Raw genomic sequence first — 21038 nt, 5'->3', positions numbered from 1 at the left:
TTTACGGTATATTGACCGTAAATCAGCATGGATACAACGCGTTGTAGAACGGATATTTACGGTATAATTTCCGTAGATATGTATTTTCGCAGGTGCAATGAAGTGCGGTAGACGTGGGATTACTAATATTCGGTTCTGCATCGGTTTGCGAGTTTGGCATGCGTCGCTTGGCCATCGGCGCGGTACGGCCGACGTCGGTGGAGCCTCCTCATGGCCGCTCCTGCGTAGCTCACGGCGGCTGGCCTCTTGCGCCCATGTCCCTATGGCAACTACAGCTCAACGTATTCAAGGGACGGCTGCATCGGCGACGAGGTCTTCTGCATTGTCGACCGCGCCTGCTTGGTACGAGCGACCGTGTATCACTGAGCTACCTGCAGCACAGCTGGGCGTAGGACACGCGAGGCTACAACAAGGGCGACATCCTCTCCGACAGCGACATGAGCCAGAGCTCGATCACCGTCCTAGGTGCGACCTTTCGTGGACTACAGGGTCATGCAACACCTCGTAGACTCGGCGGAGCACATGGCACAGCTGCCACGAACAGCGGCCCTCGACATGTATGTGTTTGATCGATCCGCCCACGCTGCAGGGTTCGTAGCACGTTCCACGCCACCACGATCCGCAGCGTTGGCGACCTCTCGTCGGCCACGAACACCCGCGCCATGTAGGTTTATGCTCCCAATGAGTGATGTAGCAGGTGCACTCCATCTAGTCACTTGGTCAACGTCGTGGGCCTGGACCTGGCGAATGCAGTCTTTCCGTCGTCGCTACTCGAGTTGTAGGTATAGTTCTTCGTGCTGCAAGACCTCATATCTGGTCCTAGCTCCATCTCTGGTTCACGTCAAGAGAAGCTACCAAAAGGACTCTTGTACAGCCGACTGCAAGCACTGTACGTACGTACCTCGTGCCGAGCGGTCGTCATCCCGATGCGCAGGAATGCTGACTCAAACCGACTCACACAAGTGGCAGACCTGGACCTGCGCGGCGCCAGCACAGTGTACGCTTTGTATCGGACAGCGAGTGCACTTGACAAACGTCATAGTCGCTTTGATCTCAACCCGATCACAGTCCTCTCCAACGTGTCGTTCAGCTCCAAGCTCGAGAAACTGTGGGTTCCAGTGTAGTCTGGTGTCCCACTCAACTTCTTTGGGCTAGCAATCTTGGCGGGTTGCACCTCACAACGTTTCTCGTGGACCCGGAATCGTACGACGCGCTGCAGGACCGCGTCACGGACGTTGGCAGCATCGACGTGTCAAATTGCGTCTTCCCAAACGCTGTGCGGATCCTGCAGACCAAGACGCGCTCCGTGTCCGTGTGTGTGACCCCGGGTAGCGTCTACTTGTCAGACGGCTGCACTAGACCACGTGTACTTGGTAGATTCGATGCTGTCAAGTCGACCTCAGAGTCTGCCGACGACCCCGATGACCTCGACAGCCGCAGTGGCCACCTCGAGTGGTAGCGAAGCGCCAGTTCTTGTCGGCGCCGTCGTTGGTGTCCTACTTTTGCTTGTGTTGGTGGTGACGTGTGTTCGTCGACAACGACGGTCGCGAGTTATGTAAGCACCTAGTCGTCGTGGCACATGTTCGATGCGTCCCACTAGGAAAGAGGCAAGCAACTTTGACGAGCTAGCAACGGCCACGTCAGGGTCCGTGTCGTCACTTCAACTGAACTTTGACGTAAGAACGTCCACATTGAGTGCACGATAACGGACCCTCTGCACACTAGGACTTGGAGCTCCTGCGACTCGACGACCAAGTCTTGGTCAAATCGTCGTTCGTCGCAGAAGGCGCGTTCGGCCAAGTGTGGCGCGGCCAGTACCGAGGTCGTCCAACCTCAATACGACGTTCATCGCCATAAGTACTTGGTGCGTAGACGACCCCGTGGCCATCAAGACGCTCTTACCCGGCCGGGCATCGCGCGACGCCATCGTCAGCCTCGTGAGCGAAATTCAACTGGCCGCCAAGTATGGCAGCGCTGCTCAATAATCGCTTAATTCGTTTCTTCGACTAGAATGGACAGTCCGTTCATCGTGCGCCTGCGGGGTGCCGCCTGGCGCATCCCCTCCGAGCTGCAAATGGTCTCCGAGTGGATGGACAGGGGCGACCTCAAGGTCGTGCTCGAGACGTCGCTCTTGCCATGGGAAGATAAAGTGGCGTGCATGCTCTCGATCGCTGAAGGGCTAGTCTATTTGCACTCAATGGAAGTCATCCACCGGGACCTCAAGTCGCGAAATGTGCTCCTCGACTCGGTCAAGGTACGATGAAGACGCTGGAGATAGAGATGTGATCGAATGCAGGGCACGAAGCTCGCCGACTTTGGTGCATCGCGCGAGATGACGACCGAAACGATGACAAACGGCGTCGGCACGTACCGCTGGATGGTAGGATCGATGCAGACAACTTGGAGGCGCTAACACATTGGGGCAGGCACCCGAGATCCTGCGGGACACGCACTACACGTCCGCTGCCGACGTGTACTCGTTCGGGGTCGTCCTCTCGGAGCTCGCGACCCACCGGACGCCATACTATGACGTGTGCAACGACCAAGGCAGGCGATTTAGCTCCCATCGCAGTCGCTTCTCACAGTGAACGTAGGCTACCCACTCGCCGAGACGGCGATTATTAGCCGCGTGGCACAAGGCGTGCTCCAGCCAACGATCCCACCCGAGCTGTGCCCCCATTGGGTGCGAGAGCTAGCGCTCGCTTGCCTTTCGATGGCTCCAGAGGACCGTCCGAGTGCCATTCAAGTCGCCCACTGTATCGACACCCACGCGTCATACGACCGATGAATACAGCTCTCCACCTTCGGTCGCCTTGGAGGATAGCAGTGGGGCACGCCGCTTGCGCAATGCTGCAACAGCGGTTAGGGTGGGGAACCAGGACGCTAGTACAGGCGAGCGAGCGCACTGCTTTTGCTTGTTCAACCGGTCGCAACGATGTTCAAGACTGAGCACGTGAAATCTCTCAACTAGGACCAGCGGTCGCTGACCGTGGAGCTCACCAGCAAACGCCGGCTTCTTCGCCGTGCTTGATCAGCGCAGCAGCATCGACGAGGTGGGAAGCTTCACCCAAAGCAAATATCTTTCGGTGGTGGCCAATGAGAGCGCGCGTATGCCGTGCATTTTGGCCAATCACATACCGCTCGCGGCCACTGAGAGAGGACAATCTACTGAGTCCACGCGTTTGTCCGAGGGCAAGGGTATTGACGTTGCTGGTGTCAACCTGGAGGCCGCTTTGAGCCCACAACCCGGCAGCATGGTCGTCTTCTTCGGTGGCTTCTCCATCGCACCGGCTGCGATAACGGCTTCTCGCCTGGCGTGAAAAATGTGGGCAGGGGAATGAAGAGGATGGGACAGTGCAAGGTTCCTTCCATGCTTTCGAGGCTCCGTGGCTGACCACTTTGCAACTCGCCACCTAGAGCATGCACCGTTCACTGATCGTGGCCGCGCTCGTCGCGTCGGCAGCTGCGCAGTTCACGCCTGGCACGTGCAACAAGGAGCTCACGGACGCCGCATTCGCGTGCGCCAAGCTCTTTCCTAGCGCGTCGGGCTCGCCAGCCGAGTCGTTCAACAAGATTGCGTCACCCGACGGCCATTTGCGCATCTGCTACGGCGACGCGCCCGAGTGCAACGACCTCCAGCGGCTTGCGCTCACGCCGGCTGGCGACTGCACAGTCCAGGTCTGGAAGGGCGGCTACGTCAACCTCAAGACGATCATCTCGCCATGCCCGAGCCCGCTTCCGCCGCGCGTCCAGGAGAAGCGGCTGTGCACGGCGACGGGGCTGATCGTCTCCGAGTTCTACGGCCGCATTTACACGGACATTGTCCGCCACAACGACAACGAGATCTTCCTCTACAACGTCATCATCAAGACGCTCGTCGCCAAGAGCAACGGCCAGTGCTTGGAAGCCGTGCCCGGCCCGCCGCACCCGTACTTGGGCGACGGCGGCGTCATGACGGTCCCGTGCCGGCCGTCGGAGCCGCTGCAGCAGTGGACCTTCCAGGACCAGCGCGTCGCGGCAACGACCGCCGGGATGGCCTCCTTCTGTCTCAACACCAACCCGTTCCTACGCGGGTCGGGCGCCAACGTCGCCCCATGCAACGTGGGGCAGCTCTCGACGACTACGTTTGTCGATTGCGCGAGCCTCACGACGTCGTACATCACCATCAAGACGCTCAAGAGTGGCAACCGCCTCAGCGAGTACTACACCAGCCTGTACGCCAACGCGCCGGCCAACAACTACAACGAGCTCTTCGTTTGGGACCAAGCCAACAAGATGCTCAAGGTCGCCAGCAACAACCAGTGCTTGGACGCGTACAAGGACAACGCCGACGGCAAGGTCCAAGTGCACACGTACCCGTGTGACGTCAACAACGGCAACCAGAAGTGGAACTACAACACCAACACCAAGACGCTCGAGCACGCGACCCACGCTGGCCAGTGCTTGGACGCCGACCCGACGTACGCCGACCACCACGCGCAAATGTGGGCGTGCACGCCCAACAACATCAACCAGCAGTGGTCCCTCGATACCTTCTTTGGCTGATTGCACACTTGATACATTGATACTTTCTGGAAAATACAGGCGTTGTAGCTTGCTTTCGATGGCGTTGGCTCTCGAGGGCATTGTGCAGCGTTCGTATGTATGCTGGAAGGCCTACCCAGGGGTAACTTTTATGTGCCCTTGGACCTACTCTTTGGCATCGCTCCGAGCGCAGCAGTGGAGCGACGCCACTGAGCGAATTAGAAAAGGTGAGCACGAATTACGCTAAAACCTACCTCGCGACGCCAGTTTCATTCGTCGATGGCCTGGCGCTGGGCCGCGATCAGCAGCGCTTTAGCCATGGCCATGGCCGCCGGTACACTGCGCAAGGTTGCTTCCTCGAGCTCATGTAGCAACCATGGTAGGCCCTGCCTTTACGTCGACGCTCGTGCAGCTCAACCGTTGCACGCCGTCGTCGACGACCGCGGCTTGCCTCGCGTACGAGCGCTGCAAGGCGACCCATCGCTGCGGCCGCGCGGTCGAAGGTACTGAACGCTCGCTTGCTGCCAACGCTCGAGCGTCTCTAGAGTACACGATTGCGACGGCAACGCTGCAGAGCTTTGGGCAGCAGTTTCCCCAAGGCAACCGCACGGCGATTCCGCTCATGAACGACTTTGAAGACTGGAAGACAGGCATGCTCGGGTGGCGCATCACGCCCCGTACGTCCTCGTCTTGCAGGAAGAGGCAGCGAAACGCAAAGCGTAGACTTTGCGCCGCCCACGCCGTTTGGCCTCTCGACGTACGCGTGGCCAGTCCTCGGGTCGCTCGAGCTCGCGCAAGGCAACATCCTCATCGATACGACGACCGCTCGCATCTACGGCGACGTCACGCTGCAGGGCGTCGTGACGCGCACGGCGGCCAACACGACGGTCGCCGTCTTCAACTTTCTCACGCTCTACCTCGTACATGGTCCAAGATTACGATGAATGCCATGGTCTCTTGTCTAGGGCGACCAAGTCCGGGTGCAGCTCAAGGGCGTAAACGCACTCGTGCTCCTCAGTCGCAGCAGCGCAGTCATCGACACGCCGCTCGTGGCCCCGCCGGGCCTGCTCGGAGGGTTTCCCGGAGGCGAGTACTCTGCAGCGTACAACGTCAACGGCCCGGGCAGCAGCAATGTGCGCGTGTACGTGCACACGATCTCGACGACCGCGACGGTGTCGCCAACGATCCAGCAAGTGAGTACGCGCGCGGCCCCGGGTCAGACCATTCGAGGTGCTTGCTTTTTGCTCGCTTTTTGCTCGCTTTTGCTCGATTGAATGATCCCTGAGACTAGGAACGTTTGTGCTGCAGCTGCGCCAGGTTAACTCGTCTGAAATTCCCTATGACGCGTCGGCGCAAGCCGTCAAGCGTATCATTGAAGACAGCTTTGCGTCCGTCCACGTAGGCATCGTCGACGTACGTTCTAGTTGACTCGTGTTTTCTACTAAAGTGGACCAAATAGGTCCAAAAGGTCGGCCAAGACATCGCCAGTGTTGGCCGCGCGTGGCGCATCACGTTCATGACCGCCGTTGGTCAAGTGCCGCTGCTCACGAGCTTCTCTCGGCTCACGGGGCTCGACTCGAGCGTGCAAACTAGCCTCCTGGCGCCTGGTCGATCCCGTAGTACCTACTTTCACTAACCTAGCCCCAGGCAACCAACTCGACGGGTACTTTCGGCTGCGATTCCTCGGACAGCTGTCGCCGCCGATTGCATACAACATCAAGCCTCGCGAGTTTGAGGTGAGCAATAGCTCTGTCTCTTGGTCGCTCGACTCGTTTGACACGTCTAGACGCTCTTACTGCAGGCTTTCAATCTCACTTCGGCGTACGTGCAGCGCTCGGACCCCCTCGACCAGTGCGCCCAAGGAGGTACCATCGTCATCGCAAGGACTGCGATCGAGCTTGAACCAGGCTACGCTGGCCAGCCCAGTTCGAGTGAACCTGCGTGGCTTTTGCCCGACTCGGCCAACCCACAACCGCCGCTCTGCGGCTCGGCACCGACCAGCGTACGAGGCTACGTCTGGAACGTTCAAGTCACCACGACTCGGTGCGGAGGATGGAGAGACTTTTCTACATCCCGTGGGCTAGTGGCAACGTCAGCCCGACGAGTCCGACATCCTTTGTGACGCCCGCGCCGCTCGACGCGTTCGTGGCAGTCACCGCCAACTCGGAAGGACCAACGCTGCTGGGTGCAGGCGCCTCGATCATCATCTCGAGTGCTCTTGGGTTTTCGATGGCTTATGGTAACTCCTCTCCTGGAAAGACGACCTCACGTCCCGCTAGGTGGGGCCGGTGGGGCCTACGGGGGCGTCGGTGGCCCGGGGTATAGCAGTCCACTGCCGCTGTCGACCTACGGAGATGTGGTACTTTGCCGCAGACTTTGATCAACTGCTCATTGAGCTGCCAGGCGATATCGGACCTTCTTGGCGGCAGTGGCGGCGCCGGTGGCGGCCAAGTCGCCGTCGACATATTGCCGCATCCGCGACCAATCCTTGGCGGCGCTGGCGGCGGTGCGTCCACCAATACCTTCATTTTTCGTGTGTAACTATACCACTAGGTGCCATGTACATTGGCGCCATCAACGACGTGACGATCGGACCGTCGGGATTGCTCTCTGTGAACGGCGCCCCCGGTGAAGCGGGTTTCTTTCCGGGCGGCGGTGGCAGGTACTTGAAACCTTGATACTGTTATGCAATTGTGGATCTAGTGGCGGATCTCTCGTATTGACCAGTGGCACGAACGTGCACGTCCTCGGCGTACTCCAAGCAGTGGGCGGCGCTGGCGGCAGCAGCAGCCAGTACCCGCTCGGCGGCGGTGCAGGCGGCGGCGGGCGCATTAGCGTCCAAGCCCACGCGTACGCCGTTGCACCGACCGGTGCGATGCTCTCGCAAGGCACTTTGCACTTGGACCTCCAAACTCAACTCCAGTGTACGATTTTTGCATTTGGATATTCTTTCTGTTGAGTTTTGAGTTTGATTCCAGTGTCCCACGACCCGTTTCGAGGCGCGGCCCAAACCACCAAATCGCTCTACTTGGCCAAGTACACGCTGGACCCGAACCCGCGCATGGAAGGTCCTGCGTACTCGTTCCCGCCGTCGCAGCCGGCACGCATCTCGTACTTCACCATGGTCGGCGCGACGCAAGAAGGGACACTCGCCACGAACCGAGGTGCGGTATTCAACTGTCTCGATTGCGTTTGCTAAGAGCCAACGAGGTGCGGTGTTTGGGGTTGTCGGTGTCGCCGACGCCACCACCTTTGTCTGGGCCATTGGGCTCGTCAACGGCCGCTTCACATTCGGCGCTGGGCTTCCGACGCATGCACAGCCGCTCCGCGAGCTCTACGCCGAGCCCGTCGTGCCCTTCCGATGGTATCAAGTTGATGTTTTCATGGACTGGACCCGCTCCACGCTCTCGATCCGACTCGATGGCGTCACGGTCGCCGCCGACGTAGCCTTTGCGACAGGTATGTATTGCATCTATGACTTGTATGGGAGTTGAGACGCGGACGTAGACAAGTTGTCTTCTGTTGGCATCTACCTCGCTGATGCGATGCAGACGTGGTGGGATGAGATCTACGTCGGCACCGACGAGACGCTGCAGTTTGCATGCCCCCGCATGAACCCCGTCACGGGTCAGCTCTCGGTGGCTCCGCGACCGCGCCCGCTTTGGAACACCGCCGTTCTGGGCCCGGCCACCACGTTCAGTGGCAAAGTAGACTGTGATGGATGCACATTCGTTGTAGGTGACTGCGTGGCTAGGTCCGACACGCTAGCCACGTCTCTGCCCGTCCTATCTACGCCTATAACGACGGCGGCTTGGTCCCAAACGACGGACCGGCGCACCGGTCGTACTTGAACGATATTCGGTAGCGACCGATGCTCCTATGTGACGGATTCCACCTCGTCAACTAGGGATGCGCGAACCTACGACGGGTCGGACGATGCGCTGATCAGTCTCGGCGAGCTGCTCAATGTTCCTCTTCCACTGGACCCTTCGATCGTGCTGCCGTTGACGCCGAGTCCGGACGCGTCGCCACAGGCCTCCTTGCGCACCCCCAACGGTGCGACGACAAGCCTCTCCAACTGCGCACGATGGCGCTTTCGTAGAGACTGACTACTGGTACAGTGAAGTGTATGGCAGTAGCGGCGGTATCGGCGCCTGCTCGACCAATGACGGCGGCCGCACGTGGCGCAACGAAGGCGTGATGCTGCATTTCGCCAACTTGACCGACCCGTTTGGCAATACGCTGCAACAGTCGCTGCGCGCGTCGCGGCCCAAGGTACATAGAATTCACAAACTTTGATTTGCGAACTTACTCGTGCCAGGTGGTTCTCAACCCGAATGGCCAATTTGTCTTGTGGATGCACGTCGACAACGCTGCGAATCAGGTCTTTCTTGCTGTTCACGATACCATTTACGAAATATGCAGATGGGCCTGAGTGGCGTCGCGGTTGCTGCGTACCCCAACGGACCATTCGAGTTTCAACGGAGTTTCTACCCGATGGCGGCGACCGAGGCACCGGGGGGGCAGCCCATCAACGAGACACACGACCAAACTGTCTTTTGCGCCAGCGAATCGGTGCTTCTTCTGTTTGTGATTCGTGAAATTTACGAATTGAAACTTGTAGGAAGCCTTCTTAGTGCAGAGCTACTACAAGACGGTCGAGTACTGGTTGCCACGGCCCATCATGGACCCGCTCTGGGAAAGCGTCAAGCACTCGGACGGCTCGACGTACTACGCACTCACCTACCACCGCGCCTTCTTTTCTGATGCGTTTGATGCACAACTTGGCGCTACCTCGAAAGACCCTGTCGTTGTAGGTACGACAACGTCGACGACATCTACCTCCAGCGCTTTCGGTCCGAAGACATTGACTGGAGTATCTCGTGCTGCAACCGCACGACTAACGTGTGCTCGCCCAGCGTCGTGAGTACGTTACTATCGAGTTGATACATTGAAACTTGAAGGCGTACGGTACAGTCGCCAACCGATATTGTCCGCCGCAGTACCGCAAACAAGTCAACGGCCAAGGTCAAGGCGGACGCGCGATCCAGTCGCGCTACAAGGCACGACGAGACGACCGTCGCAACTGAGCTAATACACCTGAATAGGACCCCAATGACCCCGAGAACAATGCGTTTCGAGCGCACTCGGTGCCTTCGCACACAGACTGGGGCTTCCCCGTATACAACATCAAGGTCGACGATCTCAGTACATCCAAACTGACGGCTGGCGCGATGCTTAGACGTGGCGGGGCTCATACTTTGATGCCCTCGCGACCAACATCACGCGACTCCTCTTTGAAACGTTTGCGGGCATGTCGAGCACCTACGCGACGCCTCCGTCCCTCCAAGTGAGCGCCATTTTGTATGCAACCAAGACAGAATCATTGCTGTCGCTAGGTCACGTACCCGCTGCCAGGCGAGAGTGCGCCGTTCATCAATGTAAATGACCCGCCCAACGTCCTCGAGCTGATCCTCGACACGATGGGCGTGCCGCTGCCGCGGTCGTTCGTCGCCAAGTTTGACGAATTTGACATGACGTACATTGACGGGAACGGCGACAACAAAATTACACTGGACGAGCTCGCGGCGCTGGTATTACACTGTATCTTTACACTGTATCGGACCAGGTTTCGTAGCAAACGACCGGCATCAAAGTGCTGAGTACGGCGACGTACAACCAATTTCAAACAGAGTTTGCGGCGCTGAAACGCGCCCAACTCCAAGCGCTCAACCCCAACGGCGACGACAAAGTGACGTACGCAGAGTTCACCGCGTGGATCGGCAACGACCCTGGCCTCATGTTTGACCGCTTCGACTTGGACAAATCTGGGTTCCAAAACAGTGTAATTTACAGTGTCTATTGACGCGACGTAGGTACTTGGACGAGAACGAGCTCTCGCGCTTCTTCATTGACCGGCAGCTTCCGCGCCTGGACCTGATTTCGATCCTTCTGGATCCCGACTTTGACGGCCGCGTCTATTACGATATGTTTGAGAGCTTTGTGCTCAATGTATGTATCAATGTATCAGTTGGCGACCTTGATAACCTGGTTTGGACAGGCCACGACGGTGCTCTTTGTCCAGTACGACTTTGACCGCTCCAACAGCCTCGACAGCAGCGAAATCGCATTGCTCGAAGCCGACCTTGGCGTCACCTTCCTCGACACCTCGGTCCTCGCACAGCTTGTGGACCCGACCTCGCATCTGTACGTGTTCAGTTGTCGTCCATCTCGGAGAGTCTGGGAAATTAGGTTGACGTTTACGGCGTACCAGCAGTGGATGAGCGCTTCGACGAGCCTCGTTCACGATCGCGTCCAGCAGTTCGAGCAGCGTCTATATCAACGAGAGGCTCACAACTATGTACTAGGTATAAAATCGACAATGCGATCGTATCGACGCAACCCGACCGGATGACGGGCCCTCTCCACGTCGTTGAGCAGCGCCGGGCAAAGTACCTCAGCATCGCCCGCCTCTCGCCCGACTTTCTCTCGACCGAGGTATTTTTCCGATCTTTAATGTTTTTTACGAATCGCTCAACGACATTAGACCCTCGTGGTTGAATTGGAAGGCGACTTTGACGGCGAGGGCTCGCTTGTCGACTTTGCGCGGTTCAACATTGCGTTTGCGGATCTCAGTGCTAGCTCGACGCCTCCGCGCACGGTGCCCTTTCGTCAATTCCTCGGTACACCTAGTACTCGCAAGATTACCCTAACCCGCGCCATGGTAGCACCGGCGGACTTTGGCCACGTGGCCAGTTACTGGAACGGCTTCCAGTGGGAGCTCCGACCGTCGGCGCCGCCTCGCTTCACTTACGGTATGTCATTCAGAAGACGCTGTGACGCAAGCGTGTCATTTAGGAACCGAGTGTACGACGCTCACACCGACCAACAACGCCGACTGCCTCCCGTGTGCGTCGCAGTCGCCGTACATGTCGCCCCTTGTGCTGCAGTACCAGAGCCTTGTGCCTACGCTCGACCAGTGCCGCAACGACAAGGCGCTCGACGCGTACATCAAGCAGTTTGACCAGCAAGTGTCGATCACGCTGCGGTGCGCCTCTAGATTCTACAGCGCTCGTTGTTACGTGGACGGTGGTAGCTTTGAGCAAGTGGCTCAGCTGACCTCGGCGGGCGTCCAGCCGCACTACACGCCGTGCTTCAACCACTCCGAGTCGGTGCCATGCGACGTCTTTCAGGCGTACGAAGGCAATGTCGGCGATACGGCGCTGGCGACACCGTGGAACGTGGCGTGGGACCGCAGCCTGCGCAACGTCGGCACGTCGACCAAATTGCGCGCGAGCCCGATGCAGCAAACGTCGTTCGGCCAAACCTACGCCGAGCGGTACCCGGATCGCTTCCGGACACCGCCCAGCACGCTCTATATCAACTCGACCAACGTGCCCGACCAGTACGCCAATGTCCTCGGCGGCGGCTAGCGTTTTCAACATATAACAACCAAAAATTGTACTGTACATGTGCACAACATGTCTAGTAGGCTAGAGACACCACGCAGACGGCTCGTTCGGTCGCTGGATCTCGTAGACGAGTGGTTGTGTCGTTTGAGGAACGAGCAGCGCCGCTTGCGGAGGCAGTGTCAGAACGTTGAACGGGAACGAGGACGCGGTGCTGGCGTCACCGATGCTCTGTGTGTCCATGCAGCAGAGCAAGCTCAGTCGCAGCGTCTCTTGGCGTTGGCCATTGCAGTAGACAGTGAGGAAGCAGTCTGTAGCGCGCAAGCTGATCGTCGGGCAGCGCTTGAGGTGCGGATCGCGCTCAATGGCTTGGTGGACGTTGCCGCCGAGTGCGGTGGCCCCCGGTGGAATGAGCCGGAAGCAGTCAAAGACCAGTCGGCTCTTGAAGTTGCTGTACGTATAGCTGCTGTAGTTGGGCCGACGAGACGCCCGACAGCAACCTAAACCGTCATTTTAACTTTACATTGAAACAACAAGGTGCGGACAGTGGCGGAGTAGCGGGGCGCAAAACCCGTAGAGCACGGGCAAGATCGCAATGTTGAGTGTGTAGACCAAGATCGCCAACGACACTTCGACCTGGTCGTCTTGGGCGCTGACCGGCAAAAAGTATGCAAAAGACCACTGGTAGAACGCCACCATGAACGGCACTTGGCCGTTGAGCGACGTGAGGACAGGCCCGTAGACGCTCACCGCGATCGCGAGGAGCGTTGGGTCGACCTCGGAAAATTTGTGCTCGATCGCGTAGCGCTTGAGCAGTCGAGAGACGAGGCAGAGGCTCCAGTACGCGAACCAGACCTAGTCGAGTGATGGCATCGAGCACTCTGTAGTTGAAAGTACCGTGCGCGAGAGGTAGGTGGCGCTGAGCACTTTGATGTAAAAATTGGCCGACTGCATTTGCTGGATGACGGCCATGGCGAGGTTGGTGACGCTGAGCCACACGTCAATGTAGAAGGCCGACGCGATCCACGGGTCGAGGAGCACGATGGCTGTTGGGTCGCCCGCGAGCACTTCGTACGTCCAAGCGCCCGGCTTGTGGCGGTGGCCGCACCTCCTGACCGTGGCTTCGAGTGCCAGGACATGCACATAGTACCGATGCCAGAGGCGGTGCCACACTAGCAGCGTCGTCGCAAGTCGGTACACGAGCTTGATCCAGGCCCACGAGACCCACGGCCGTGGCAAGGAAGCGTATGTCAGGGTTACGACCTGCGCGTCACTCGTGTTGTGAATATCGTCACCCGGCGTGAGCCAGAGACAGCTCCGGCCGTACGGGATCGCGCAGATGACATCGACGGTGCACGCGCCAGCCCAGTCGAGCACCGTAGACGAATTGGACGCGGATAGAATGGTGCACACGAGCTGGAGCTGTTTTGGCCGGTAAAAGATCAGTCCTGGGAGCCCCAAGAGATAGGTCGAGATGCATTTGTCCAGCGTGAGATTCGCTTCCATACCGAGGTGAAGCGTCTGGCGTCCGACCTGGGCGAGCGTGCTACCGTCAACGACGTACGTTGCACCCAATGGCAGCGTGCTGCTGTTGTAGAGACGTTGGAGGCGACGCGTGAGGTTGGCGTCCGAGTCGCTCTCAAAGACGGTCTCGGGGAAGCTGGGACGAAGCGTCCAAGGAAACGACTCGGAGATGTATGCAGAGAGCGGCTGCGTCAGCGATAAAGGAACAGGGGGAGACGAGGGTACGCTACTGTGGACGAGAGGTTGATGAGCGACGCGAGGCTGACGAGCCACGCGACGCGGTTGCGCGTCACACGAAAGGCCCCGGCGTCGGCGACCTTGGCCATTAGAGGACGGACGCTTGAAATAGGCGGCCAGTGGGTTTTCTTCCGCAGTGCTAGTGGCGTTACTTGACAGCATCAAACTAACCCATTCGGCGACGACTGTAGTACTTGCTACTATCGATGAAAGCTCAGGTACAGAGGACGCTTCATCGCGACCACAGATGTAGCAGATGGCAATGAACGGGCGAGCATATGGGTTGCAACTCACCCAAGACTGCGGACGGGAAGAGACTTTTGGTAGCCTTTGGTCGCTGTCGAAGCGCCATCGACCGTCTTCCTCTCCGTACAAACTCGAGTCTCGTTCTTGTCCAAGCGGTAGGGCTCGGTGGCGTTGCCATTTTGACCGAGGTCCTTCTTAGAGATCGTCGACAGGCCATTGACAGCCCGTGACGCGGGAGCCAATCAAATCGATCGGTCGTCTTGAGCGAGTGACCACAGAAGTTTGCGCGCCAAAACGCTCGGCGCCGACGGGGCGATTCGAATCCGGTATCTTTCCGGATAATCACGAGGGAACGCATCGGATTGGCCCACAATGAAACCTCTCACACTGCATACATGCACTTTATGCATACTCCAAATACCAGTCCTGGTGCTATACTACCTGTCAGAATGCATATCCTGCCATATCGGATCCAAGTCGACAGCCCCAAAAAGCACCAATCAAAACGAACCCGCCACAATTCAATTTCCCGTTTCAAGGCAGATGGAAGCGCTCGCGGCCCATGCGCTCTTCGGGTACACGGTGCATGATCCGATGCTCAAGGAGTCGATCAGCACGGTGCATGAGCTCCTCGAGGTAGACGCGCTGGCATGGCCATGGCTCATAACCTCGCGTCCTAGTCGGCCAGCCACGAGGTTGACATCGTCGAGATCCTCTCGGACGCGCTCGACGACGTCGAGGAGACCATCAAGGCGGCGCCGTCGTCGCTCAACGAGTACGGCTACCTCCTCGCGAGCGTGGCCAACCTCCGCGACGAGGTCGAGTTTAGCATCGGCGCCGCCGAGCCCGTCAAGGCCAAGGCCGACATGGCGACGTATGAATTTTCACAGGCCATACAGTGGCGAACCGACCTCCCGGTAACCGACGGCTACACCGCGCTCTCGACGCTACCTGCGGCGTCGCCGCCCAGCGCGCCGTCCGAAGTCCGCTGCGATGTGTGTGCGGGCGACGTCTCGTTCGCCGACGACCGGATCGTCATCTGCGACGAGTGCGACGTACGTAGTCCTACTCTCTCCACGCTGCACGAACGCATCTCAACTAGGTCGCCGTGCACGAGTCGTGCTACGACATCAAGCGCGTGCCCGACTCGGCGTGGTACTGCCACTTTTGCGCCTCGAACCGGATTTCGTGCGAGAGCGACCTCGCGGCCTGCGCCGCCTGCAACCACCTCGGCGGCGCGCTCGTCCCGACGCTCAACGGCAAGTGGGTGCACATGGCGTGCACGCTGTACCTCCCGGAACTCTACTTCATCCACGACAAGGTCGAGGGCATCGAGCTTCTCAAGCCGCGGCGCAAGCTCAAGTGCTCTCTGTGCAGGAAGGCCGACAATGCGGCGTGCGTGCAGTGCTGCGCCGGCAAGTGCCCGACGGCCTACCACGTCATGTGCGCGCTCCGGTCCGGCGTCACCTTTACGCGCCACGAAGACACGTACGTGAGCTACTGCAAGGTGCACGCCGAGGCCACGCACAGTGGAGGCAACTTGCCTGTCGTCCGCCACGACGCACGACCGTCAACGAAGCGGTCGGGAGCGTTGACAGCACGCCTTCTCGCCCTCCCGCCGTCACCGCCGCTGCAAGCCGCCAAGCCACCGACGTCAACACCCGCCAAGCCGCCGACGCCGTCGAAACCTCCGATGACAACACCCGTCAAGCCGTCAAAACCTCCAATGACAACGCCTGCCAAGGCCTCGTCCAAGCTGTTGACGCCATCCAAGCCCACGCCCGTCAAGCCTTCGACGATCGAGATGACGCCGACGAAAGCGCCACGCAGCATCGCGATGAAGGCACCGCGCCCCGAGTATTTTCAAACCAAGCTCACTGCGTCGGTAGCCAAGCCCAAGGCGCGCAAGAACAAGGAGCTCCAGGAGCAGATCAAGGCCGTGGGCGCTAATCTCTTTGACTGCCCCGTCTTTGTGCCGATCGTGCGCTCGAACGGCGAGTACATCATGTGTCTCGTGCCGGCGCTGCCGCTCGGCATCGAGTTTGATCCGACCGCGCTTCTGCAGCAGAAGAAGTACATTGTCGAGTACCCGAGCGACCCGAGCCCGCACGGCGTGTTCACCTATGCGTATGCCCACGGCTACCTCGCCCCGTAAGCATATCCTGGTACTGCGCTAGATCTCTTATGCTGCGTTAGTGGCGACGAGCTCTGCGCGATCAACTCGATGCCGCTCGCCAACATTTCGCCGACGCATATGAAGGACGAGATCCTTCCGCAGTGCAAGCTGCCGATCCAGTGCTGGTTCAAAAAGAAGGTGCCGCTGCCCACCGATGGCTCGCGCGCCGTCGAGCCGAGTGGCGTCGACGCACCCACGTCCAACGAAGAGTGGCCGTGGTGCTACCTCCGGTCGGACGGGAAGCTCGCCATGCCCCGCATCTGGTCCGTCTTTGATGAAATGTACCACGGCACGAGCGTCGACACTTCGGTTCTTATTGCCGCAATATGTTGAGTGCACTCAGGCGTGTGTAGGCACTGCTCGAGTCGCTGCGCAGTCCCGAGAGCTTGTATGTGATCCCGCCCATTGGCTTCTCCGACATCCCGGACGTCGTTTACGCAAAGCGCAAGGAGCTTCGCGCGGCCCAAGCCGCAATTCCTGTCGCCGCGCTGCCGCCGCTCGACGTGGGCACGATGGTCAAGGTCGCCAAGCGGACGTGGCCCGGCATCAACAAGCTCGGCGGCACAGGGCGCGTCAAGGCCCGACGACCTGGTATGTTTCTTAGTTTCTGATTTTATTCGAATGCGACCGTGCCCGTAGTCGGCGACGGCTTTACGTACGACGTGGTGTATGTGCTTGGCGGACGTGAGAACCAGATTGAGCGACAGTACGTGACGCCCGTGACGATGGACGACCCAGTCGGCGCGACGCCGTCGGACGCCAACGACGCGACGTACGACGAAGCGTGGACGCTCCAGGCCACGCTCGTCGCCATGGTCCCCATGGCCGGGATGGAGCCATGTGCAACATCGTTTCAAGTCACGTTCCGCGTCGAGTGCGAGACGGACGCCATCGTCGAAACCTCGAAAGCGACCATGGAAGCACTGCCGGAAGGCGTCTCGCTGCGTCTCAACGCTGTCACCGATGTGCTGGAAGACGGCGTGCCAGACGAGATTGGTCCGCAGCTCCAGGCGCTGCACGAGCAACTGCGGACGGTCGATGCGTCAACGAAAGCAACCTTTGAGAAGCTGTCGTTGCTCCTCGAGAAAGAGAAGAAACGCGCGTACTTTGCGGCCATGGAAGGTACCTCTAAAGAGCGGTGTTCCAGTGCGATACACGAGCATGGATAGCGCTCACCAACCGGCAGTACGAAGAGATGTACGCAAAAATGATGGCGCTCCACGAAGAACACTACGGCCCCGTCAACCCGCCGCCGACACCGGTATCCTCTTTGCTCAACATGGTGCAATATTCGATGCTCGTGTAGAAGACGGCCAAGACCGTGGCGCTTGTGCCGTCGTCCGGGCAGGTGCCAGTACCCACACTCGACCTCACATCTGCCAACGAAGACAAAAACGACGACGATGACGAGGACGACGTGGACCTGCCGCTCTTTATCACGGACAAGCAAGAAGAGAGCTCAGCGACGTGCGTCTTGTGCCTGATTCCCGGCGGCGACCTCGCGGCCACGTCGTGCGGCCAAGTCGCGCACATCATGTGCCTCCTGTACACGCCCGAGACGTACTTTGACGAGCACCTCGGGTACGGCATCGCCAACGTGCCGGCCGAGCGCCAAAGCCTCGTGTGCGTCATTTGCCGGAAGAAGGTCGGCGTCAACAAGCTCCAGTGCGCGAGCAAAAAATGCACCAAGTCGTACCACGTGCAGGTGCGGTCTCGTCCTTCTTCTCGTCTCGATACGACGTTGTTGCTGTGCTAGTGCGCGTACGTGCACGGTCTTCTCACCACGTACCCTTCGTTTGCCGGGTGGTGCCCCAAGCACCTCGCCAAGGCCGACCCGCAGACACAAGCGTCCATCGACTGGCCGCCGCACATCAAGAAGCAGCTCATCAAAGAAGGCAAGCTCTTAGAAGACAACGATGAGAGTCTGCTCCTGCCGCCGCTGCCCGACGCCAGCGCCATCCCGCCCCACAAACGCACGACGCCACTCAAGCAGCAGCAGCAGAAAAAGCCTGCACGAAAGCGCAAGTCGGACGTGTTGCCGTCGCCCAAGCCGTCGCCGCCCGCAAGCGACAACGAGGCGCCGCCCGCGAGCGACCGTGAAACACCGCCGAGTGTGGCAGTGTTTAGCGTGGGCGACACGGTGCGCGTGACGGAGCGGACGTGGAAGGGCATCAACAAGCCCGGCGGCGTCGCGCGTATCAAGAAGAAGCACGCGATCTCGGCCGATGCGGTGACGTACGACGTCGAGTACATTTTGGGCGGCGCCGAGAAGGCGGTGGAAGCCATGTACATAGCGCCCCACGTGGCCGATGTGAGCGGCAAGAAGCGCCGACGCACGATTAACGCCACGTACGAGTTTGACTAGAGATCATAATCTTATTCCTATATATATATCACGTGTCGAGGAGCTTGACGCAGCGTTGGCTGGTTGCTCGTCCAGAGATCGTCGTCGTCACTAGACTTGGAGGGGACGTGCCAGGGCGACCGCAGACTCGACGTCGCTACTTCATTCTGGCGGCCGTAGCAGTACGGACCAGCTACGTCGTCCGAGTCAAGCCGAGCGACTCGAAATGAGCAGCCTCTACCAGCGCGGGGTTTGTGGCCGCAAAAGCAGTAGGTGCATAAATCGACGTTGAGACTTCACTGGGTCCGCACGGCGTACGTCTGGATGCAGGCCGAGCACACAACCTACGGGCTAGTTAGTAGAAGACGTCTAGTAGGTTGGTACCTGGTGGCACTTGTAGCAGTGGCGCTTGGAGCCAAAGACACTGAATTTGGACGCGCAGGCTTCGCAGGCGGCAATGGCACCGTCGGGTTTGAACCGGCGCCGAGGCTCTTTGGCAATTTCTGCCATGAGCGCCGGAAGCCGCGTGAGTGCAAAGTGGTGCTCGACGTTGAGCATCTATCGAATCAGATAATTTCTTGTGAGTTTTGGTTTCGCTTTGTTTTTGAGGAATGGGGAATTGGACCTGGCTCACAATCTTTTGGAAAATGCGCAGCGAGACAAACTTGGGTACGCTCCCGGGATCCGCGACGATGTACGTGTAGTAGTAGTCGAACTCGCCGTCTTGCGCTTCAAGAAACAAGTGCCCCGACTAGAATGCATAGTCAGAACTTTGGTAGCTCCAAGCGCCAAAATACCCGAATCAGCGCGCCGCGCACAATGTTGTGGGACTTGCGCAGCGACGGGCAGCTGTCCATCGCCACCGAGTGGGTAGCGCGAACGAGCCCCCGTCGGCGCTGACCTGTCGCGGGGTCTGTCACCTCGATGCGCTGGAGTACCTAGTCCAACACAAAAGGTTACGCTAGGACTAGGGTCGACGAGGAATAGGGTCGGCAACGATATATATACCTCGAGAAAGCACGTGTCGCGCTTGAGCGTGAGTGCGGACGACAAGAACGGGTTCTCAATCACGGCCCACTGCACGCTAGCAGCAAGCATACTCGAGTCGCGCGGCGGCAGCTGGTACAAGGTCATGCGGTCGAGGACGGCTTGGCCCACGACGTTGCCGTAGATGCGGACCTTCTCGGGGGTTGTGAGGAGCAGAAAATCGACGAGCTCGTCGATCGTCGTGCGCAATCGCGAGACGCCCGTGAGCCCGTACATGGCCGGGTCAACGAGATCGGTGCCAAAGTGCAGCTATTCATCAATCTCGTCGTATTGGGATATACTCGTGCGGTGGTGCGTACCGTCGCCCGGCGCTTGGTGGCCTCGTTGATGATCTCCTTCGATGGCGGCCGCTGGGCCATCGTGAGCGCATTGAGCGCCGTGTCATGGCAGACGGCGGCAGCGAGGTCGAGGAGGTCGTGCTCTTCGCTTTGCGGCAGCGGGCGGCAGTCGAAGAAGTCGCGCGGAAGTGGGAGGCTCATGGGGAAATGCAAACTGATAGGACCGCCCGCGTGTGCAATTCCAACAAAAATCATTGCAAGAAGATCGCCATGTGAACCTGGGGTGCGCGAACGTTGTAATCATTTTATCTCTTGTATGCGAGCACAGGTGCGCGCACTGGAGATGCAAGCCATGTGATTGGCGGATGAGAACAGGACTGCCATCCCCACGGGTGTCTCGCGCAACTGTGTCGAGTTACTCACTCTGATGCAGCACGGAACGATTGGATCGCATTTGAAAAGATGTAGCTATGTTCTGTTGTATAATCTGCCGAGTTAGTCAACATACAACATCCTTGCAGTAATCACAACAAACGCCAGCGAGATTCCGTCCTCGCCGCTTCAACACGGACACCGGTCCTCGAGTGTCGTGAGGGTGCGCCACTGCTACTACAGTAAAACGATCCCAGGCTCACGGATTCGAGCAGCCACGTGGCCGCCACTCTATCGTGGACTTCATGTGCGAATAACGTTATATCCTAGCACATCAGCGCTCAGTCCGCGAAAGCAAGATGGTAATATGATACAAGTTGATGCACGAGGTCGGACTTGTCTACGACGGTCAGCTTGCTTGTGCGAGCTACTTGAGCGAAATGTAGTTTGCAACTGCACGCTCGATTGAGCTCATGGTCGTTGCATCTCTCAACCTCGGTGCCGAATTAGGCCATTAACAATAAGTTTTTGAAGAATTGGCATCCGCTAAAACGTCACCAACAAGATACAATTGTACGGGAGCATCAGACTAACGTGAACAATCCAGAGGCAATTCTAAAGCTTCTCACCTTCTGGCAGCCATGTCCAATGCTGTGAGCACCAAGTATTCGAGCGACCCAACAGTACAAGCGCAGTGTCTTGGGCTTGTGTTGCGGTTCTGAAGAAATGTGTAGTTGCGAGTGTTGGGGTGGGGGTGGCGCACGCGCACACCCCCGCTGGCAAAAATTGCGCTGTGGAGGAACCCGAAGGCACTCCTAGACCATTACAGCACCGGAGTGCATGAAGGCCTGCTCCGGCCCAAGTCAACCCCCGAGTTGATC

The 21038-nt window shown here is 58.8% G+C and overlaps 6 protein-coding genes across 9 annotated transcripts; 4 read left to right on the top strand and 2 right to left on the bottom strand.

The window, feature by feature from the left end:
• The first annotated feature begins 141 nt into the window (after positions 1-141).
• Positions 142-2817, top strand: SDRG_11412 (TKL protein kinase). 3 transcript variants are annotated; one of them, XM_008617451.1, is made up of 18 exons: positions 142-182; positions 229-342; positions 393-465; positions 509-557; positions 599-664; positions 713-778; positions 824-889; positions 935-997; positions 1043-1108; positions 1156-1328; positions 1378-1555; positions 1601-1676; positions 1726-1822; positions 1873-1963; positions 2011-2254; positions 2297-2380; positions 2427-2547; positions 2595-2817. In XM_008617451.1, the coding sequence occupies exons 1-18, from the start codon at positions 159-161 to the stop codon at positions 2786-2788; spliced, it is 1845 nt and encodes a 614-aa protein (XP_008615673.1). In that variant the 5' UTR covers positions 142-158; the 3' UTR covers positions 2789-2817. The 3 variants fall into 3 exon arrangements, with proteins under 3 accessions (XP_008615673.1, XP_008615674.1, XP_008615672.1); XM_008617452.1 differs by having other exon boundaries at positions 383-465; XM_008617450.1 differs by having other exon boundaries at positions 509-782.
• A 501-nt stretch (positions 2818-3318) lies between these two features.
• On the top strand, positions 3319-4598 carry SDRG_11411 (hypothetical protein). Its single transcript, XM_008617449.1, has one exon. The coding sequence runs from the start codon at positions 3421-3423 to the stop codon at positions 4543-4545; it is 1125 nt and encodes a 374-aa protein (XP_008615671.1). The 5' UTR covers positions 3319-3420; the 3' UTR covers positions 4546-4598.
• Positions 4599-4797: 199 nt separating this feature from the next.
• SDRG_11410 (hypothetical protein) lies at positions 4798-11957 on the top strand (the record flags this gene model as incomplete). Its single annotated transcript, XM_008617448.1, has 37 exons — positions 4798-4858; positions 4908-5027; positions 5070-5201; positions 5248-5444; positions 5490-5754; positions 5816-5937; positions 5984-6131; positions 6172-6260; positions 6311-6389; positions 6432-6567; positions 6609-6763; positions 6804-6883; positions 6928-7030; positions 7078-7186; positions 7228-7448; positions 7503-7703; positions 7735-7983; positions 8032-8231; positions 8279-8385; positions 8432-8580; positions 8627-8799; positions 8846-8920; positions 8950-9099; positions 9149-9294; positions 9342-9447; positions 9633-9719; positions 9767-9874; positions 9924-10118; positions 10163-10356; positions 10401-10536; positions 10586-10731; positions 10777-10845; positions 10893-11022; positions 11072-11207; positions 11253-11339; positions 11383-11572; positions 11621-11957. The coding sequence occupies exons 1-37, from the start codon at positions 4804-4806 to the stop codon at positions 11955-11957; spliced, it is 5382 nt and encodes a 1793-aa protein (XP_008615670.1). The 5' UTR covers positions 4798-4803.
• Positions 11958-11975: 18 nt separating this feature from the next.
• On the bottom strand, positions 11976-13824 carry SDRG_11409 (hypothetical protein). Its single transcript, XM_008617447.1, has 4 exons — positions 13688-13824; positions 12831-13643; positions 12479-12788; positions 11976-12433 (listed from the first exon to the last, which is right to left on the bottom strand). Exons 1-4 carry the CDS (start codon positions 13781-13783, stop codon positions 12018-12020), a joined length of 1635 nt encoding a protein of 544 aa, XP_008615669.1. The 5' UTR covers positions 13784-13824; the 3' UTR covers positions 11976-12017.
• A 636-nt stretch (positions 13825-14460) lies between these two features.
• Positions 14461-18530, top strand: SDRG_11408 (hypothetical protein). The gene is made up of 9 exons (XM_008617446.1): positions 14461-14576; positions 14621-14995; positions 15043-16091; positions 16137-16425; positions 16470-16707; positions 16756-17238; positions 17286-17377; positions 17423-17821; positions 17873-18530. The coding sequence occupies exons 1-9, from the start codon at positions 14484-14486 to the stop codon at positions 18479-18481; spliced, it is 3627 nt and encodes a 1208-aa protein (XP_008615668.1). The 5' UTR covers positions 14461-14483; the 3' UTR covers positions 18482-18530.
• SDRG_11407 lies at positions 18333-20014 on the bottom strand (the record flags this gene model as incomplete). Of its 2 annotated transcripts, XM_008617445.1 has the most annotated exons (7): positions 18445-18653; positions 18702-18804; positions 18845-19018; positions 19086-19211; positions 19258-19398; positions 19469-19756; positions 19807-19987. In XM_008617445.1, coding segments are annotated over 6 exons (958 nt in total), but the record flags the coding sequence as incomplete, so codon positions are not given. The 2 variants fall into 2 exon arrangements, with proteins under 2 accessions (XP_008615666.1, XP_008615667.1); XM_008617444.1 differs by having other exon boundaries at positions 18333-18804; positions 19807-20014.
• Positions 20015-21038: the final 1024 nt, after the last annotated feature.

The sequence above is a fragment of the Saprolegnia diclina genome (genome assembly GCF_000281045.1).
Source record: "Saprolegnia diclina VS20 unplaced genomic scaffold supercont1.41, whole genome shotgun sequence".
In the NCBI taxonomy this organism is placed as follows: domain Eukaryota; phylum Oomycota; class Saprolegniomycetes; order Saprolegniales; family Saprolegniaceae; genus Saprolegnia; species Saprolegnia diclina.
This window is presented reverse-complemented; position numbering and strand designations above follow the sequence as displayed.

Excerpts from the sequence above, each read along its gene's own strand:
- SDRG_11412 (XM_008617450.1), top strand. The coding sequence starts at position 159 with ATGCGTCGCTTGGCCATCGGCGCG. Across the intron at positions 1,677-1,725 it reads CACTTCAACTGAACTTTGAC|GACTTGGAGCTCCTGCGACT; the intron begins GTAAGAACGTCC and ends TCTGCACACTAG. Across the intron at positions 2,548-2,594 it reads TGACGTGTGCAACGACCAAG|GCTACCCACTCGCCGAGACG; the intron begins GCAGGCGATTTA and ends CAGTGAACGTAG.
- SDRG_11411 (XM_008617449.1), top strand. The coding sequence starts at position 3,421 with ATGCACCGTTCACTGATCGTGGCCGCGCTCGTCGCGTCGGCAGCTGCG.
- SDRG_11409 (XM_008617447.1), bottom strand. The coding sequence starts at position 13,783 with ATGGCCAAGGTCGCCGACGCCGGGGCCTTTCGTGTGACGCGCAACCGC. Across the intron at positions 13,644-13,687 it reads TCATCAACCTCTCGTCCACA|CCGCTCTCTGCATACATCTC; the intron begins GTAGCGTACCCT and ends TCGCTGACGCAG. Across the intron at positions 12,789-12,830 it reads CCACCTACCTCTCGCGCACG|GTCTGGTTCGCGTACTGGAG; the intron begins GTACTTTCAACT and ends TCACTCGACTAG.
- SDRG_11408 (XM_008617446.1), top strand. The coding sequence starts at position 14,484 with ATGGAAGCGCTCGCGGCCCATGCGCTCTTCGGGTACACGGTGCATGAT. Across the intron at positions 14,996-15,042 it reads TCATCTGCGACGAGTGCGAC|GTCGCCGTGCACGAGTCGTG; the intron begins GTACGTAGTCCT and ends CATCTCAACTAG. Across the intron at positions 16,708-16,755 it reads CGTCAAGGCCCGACGACCTG|TCGGCGACGGCTTTACGTAC; the intron begins GTATGTTTCTTA and ends CCGTGCCCGTAG.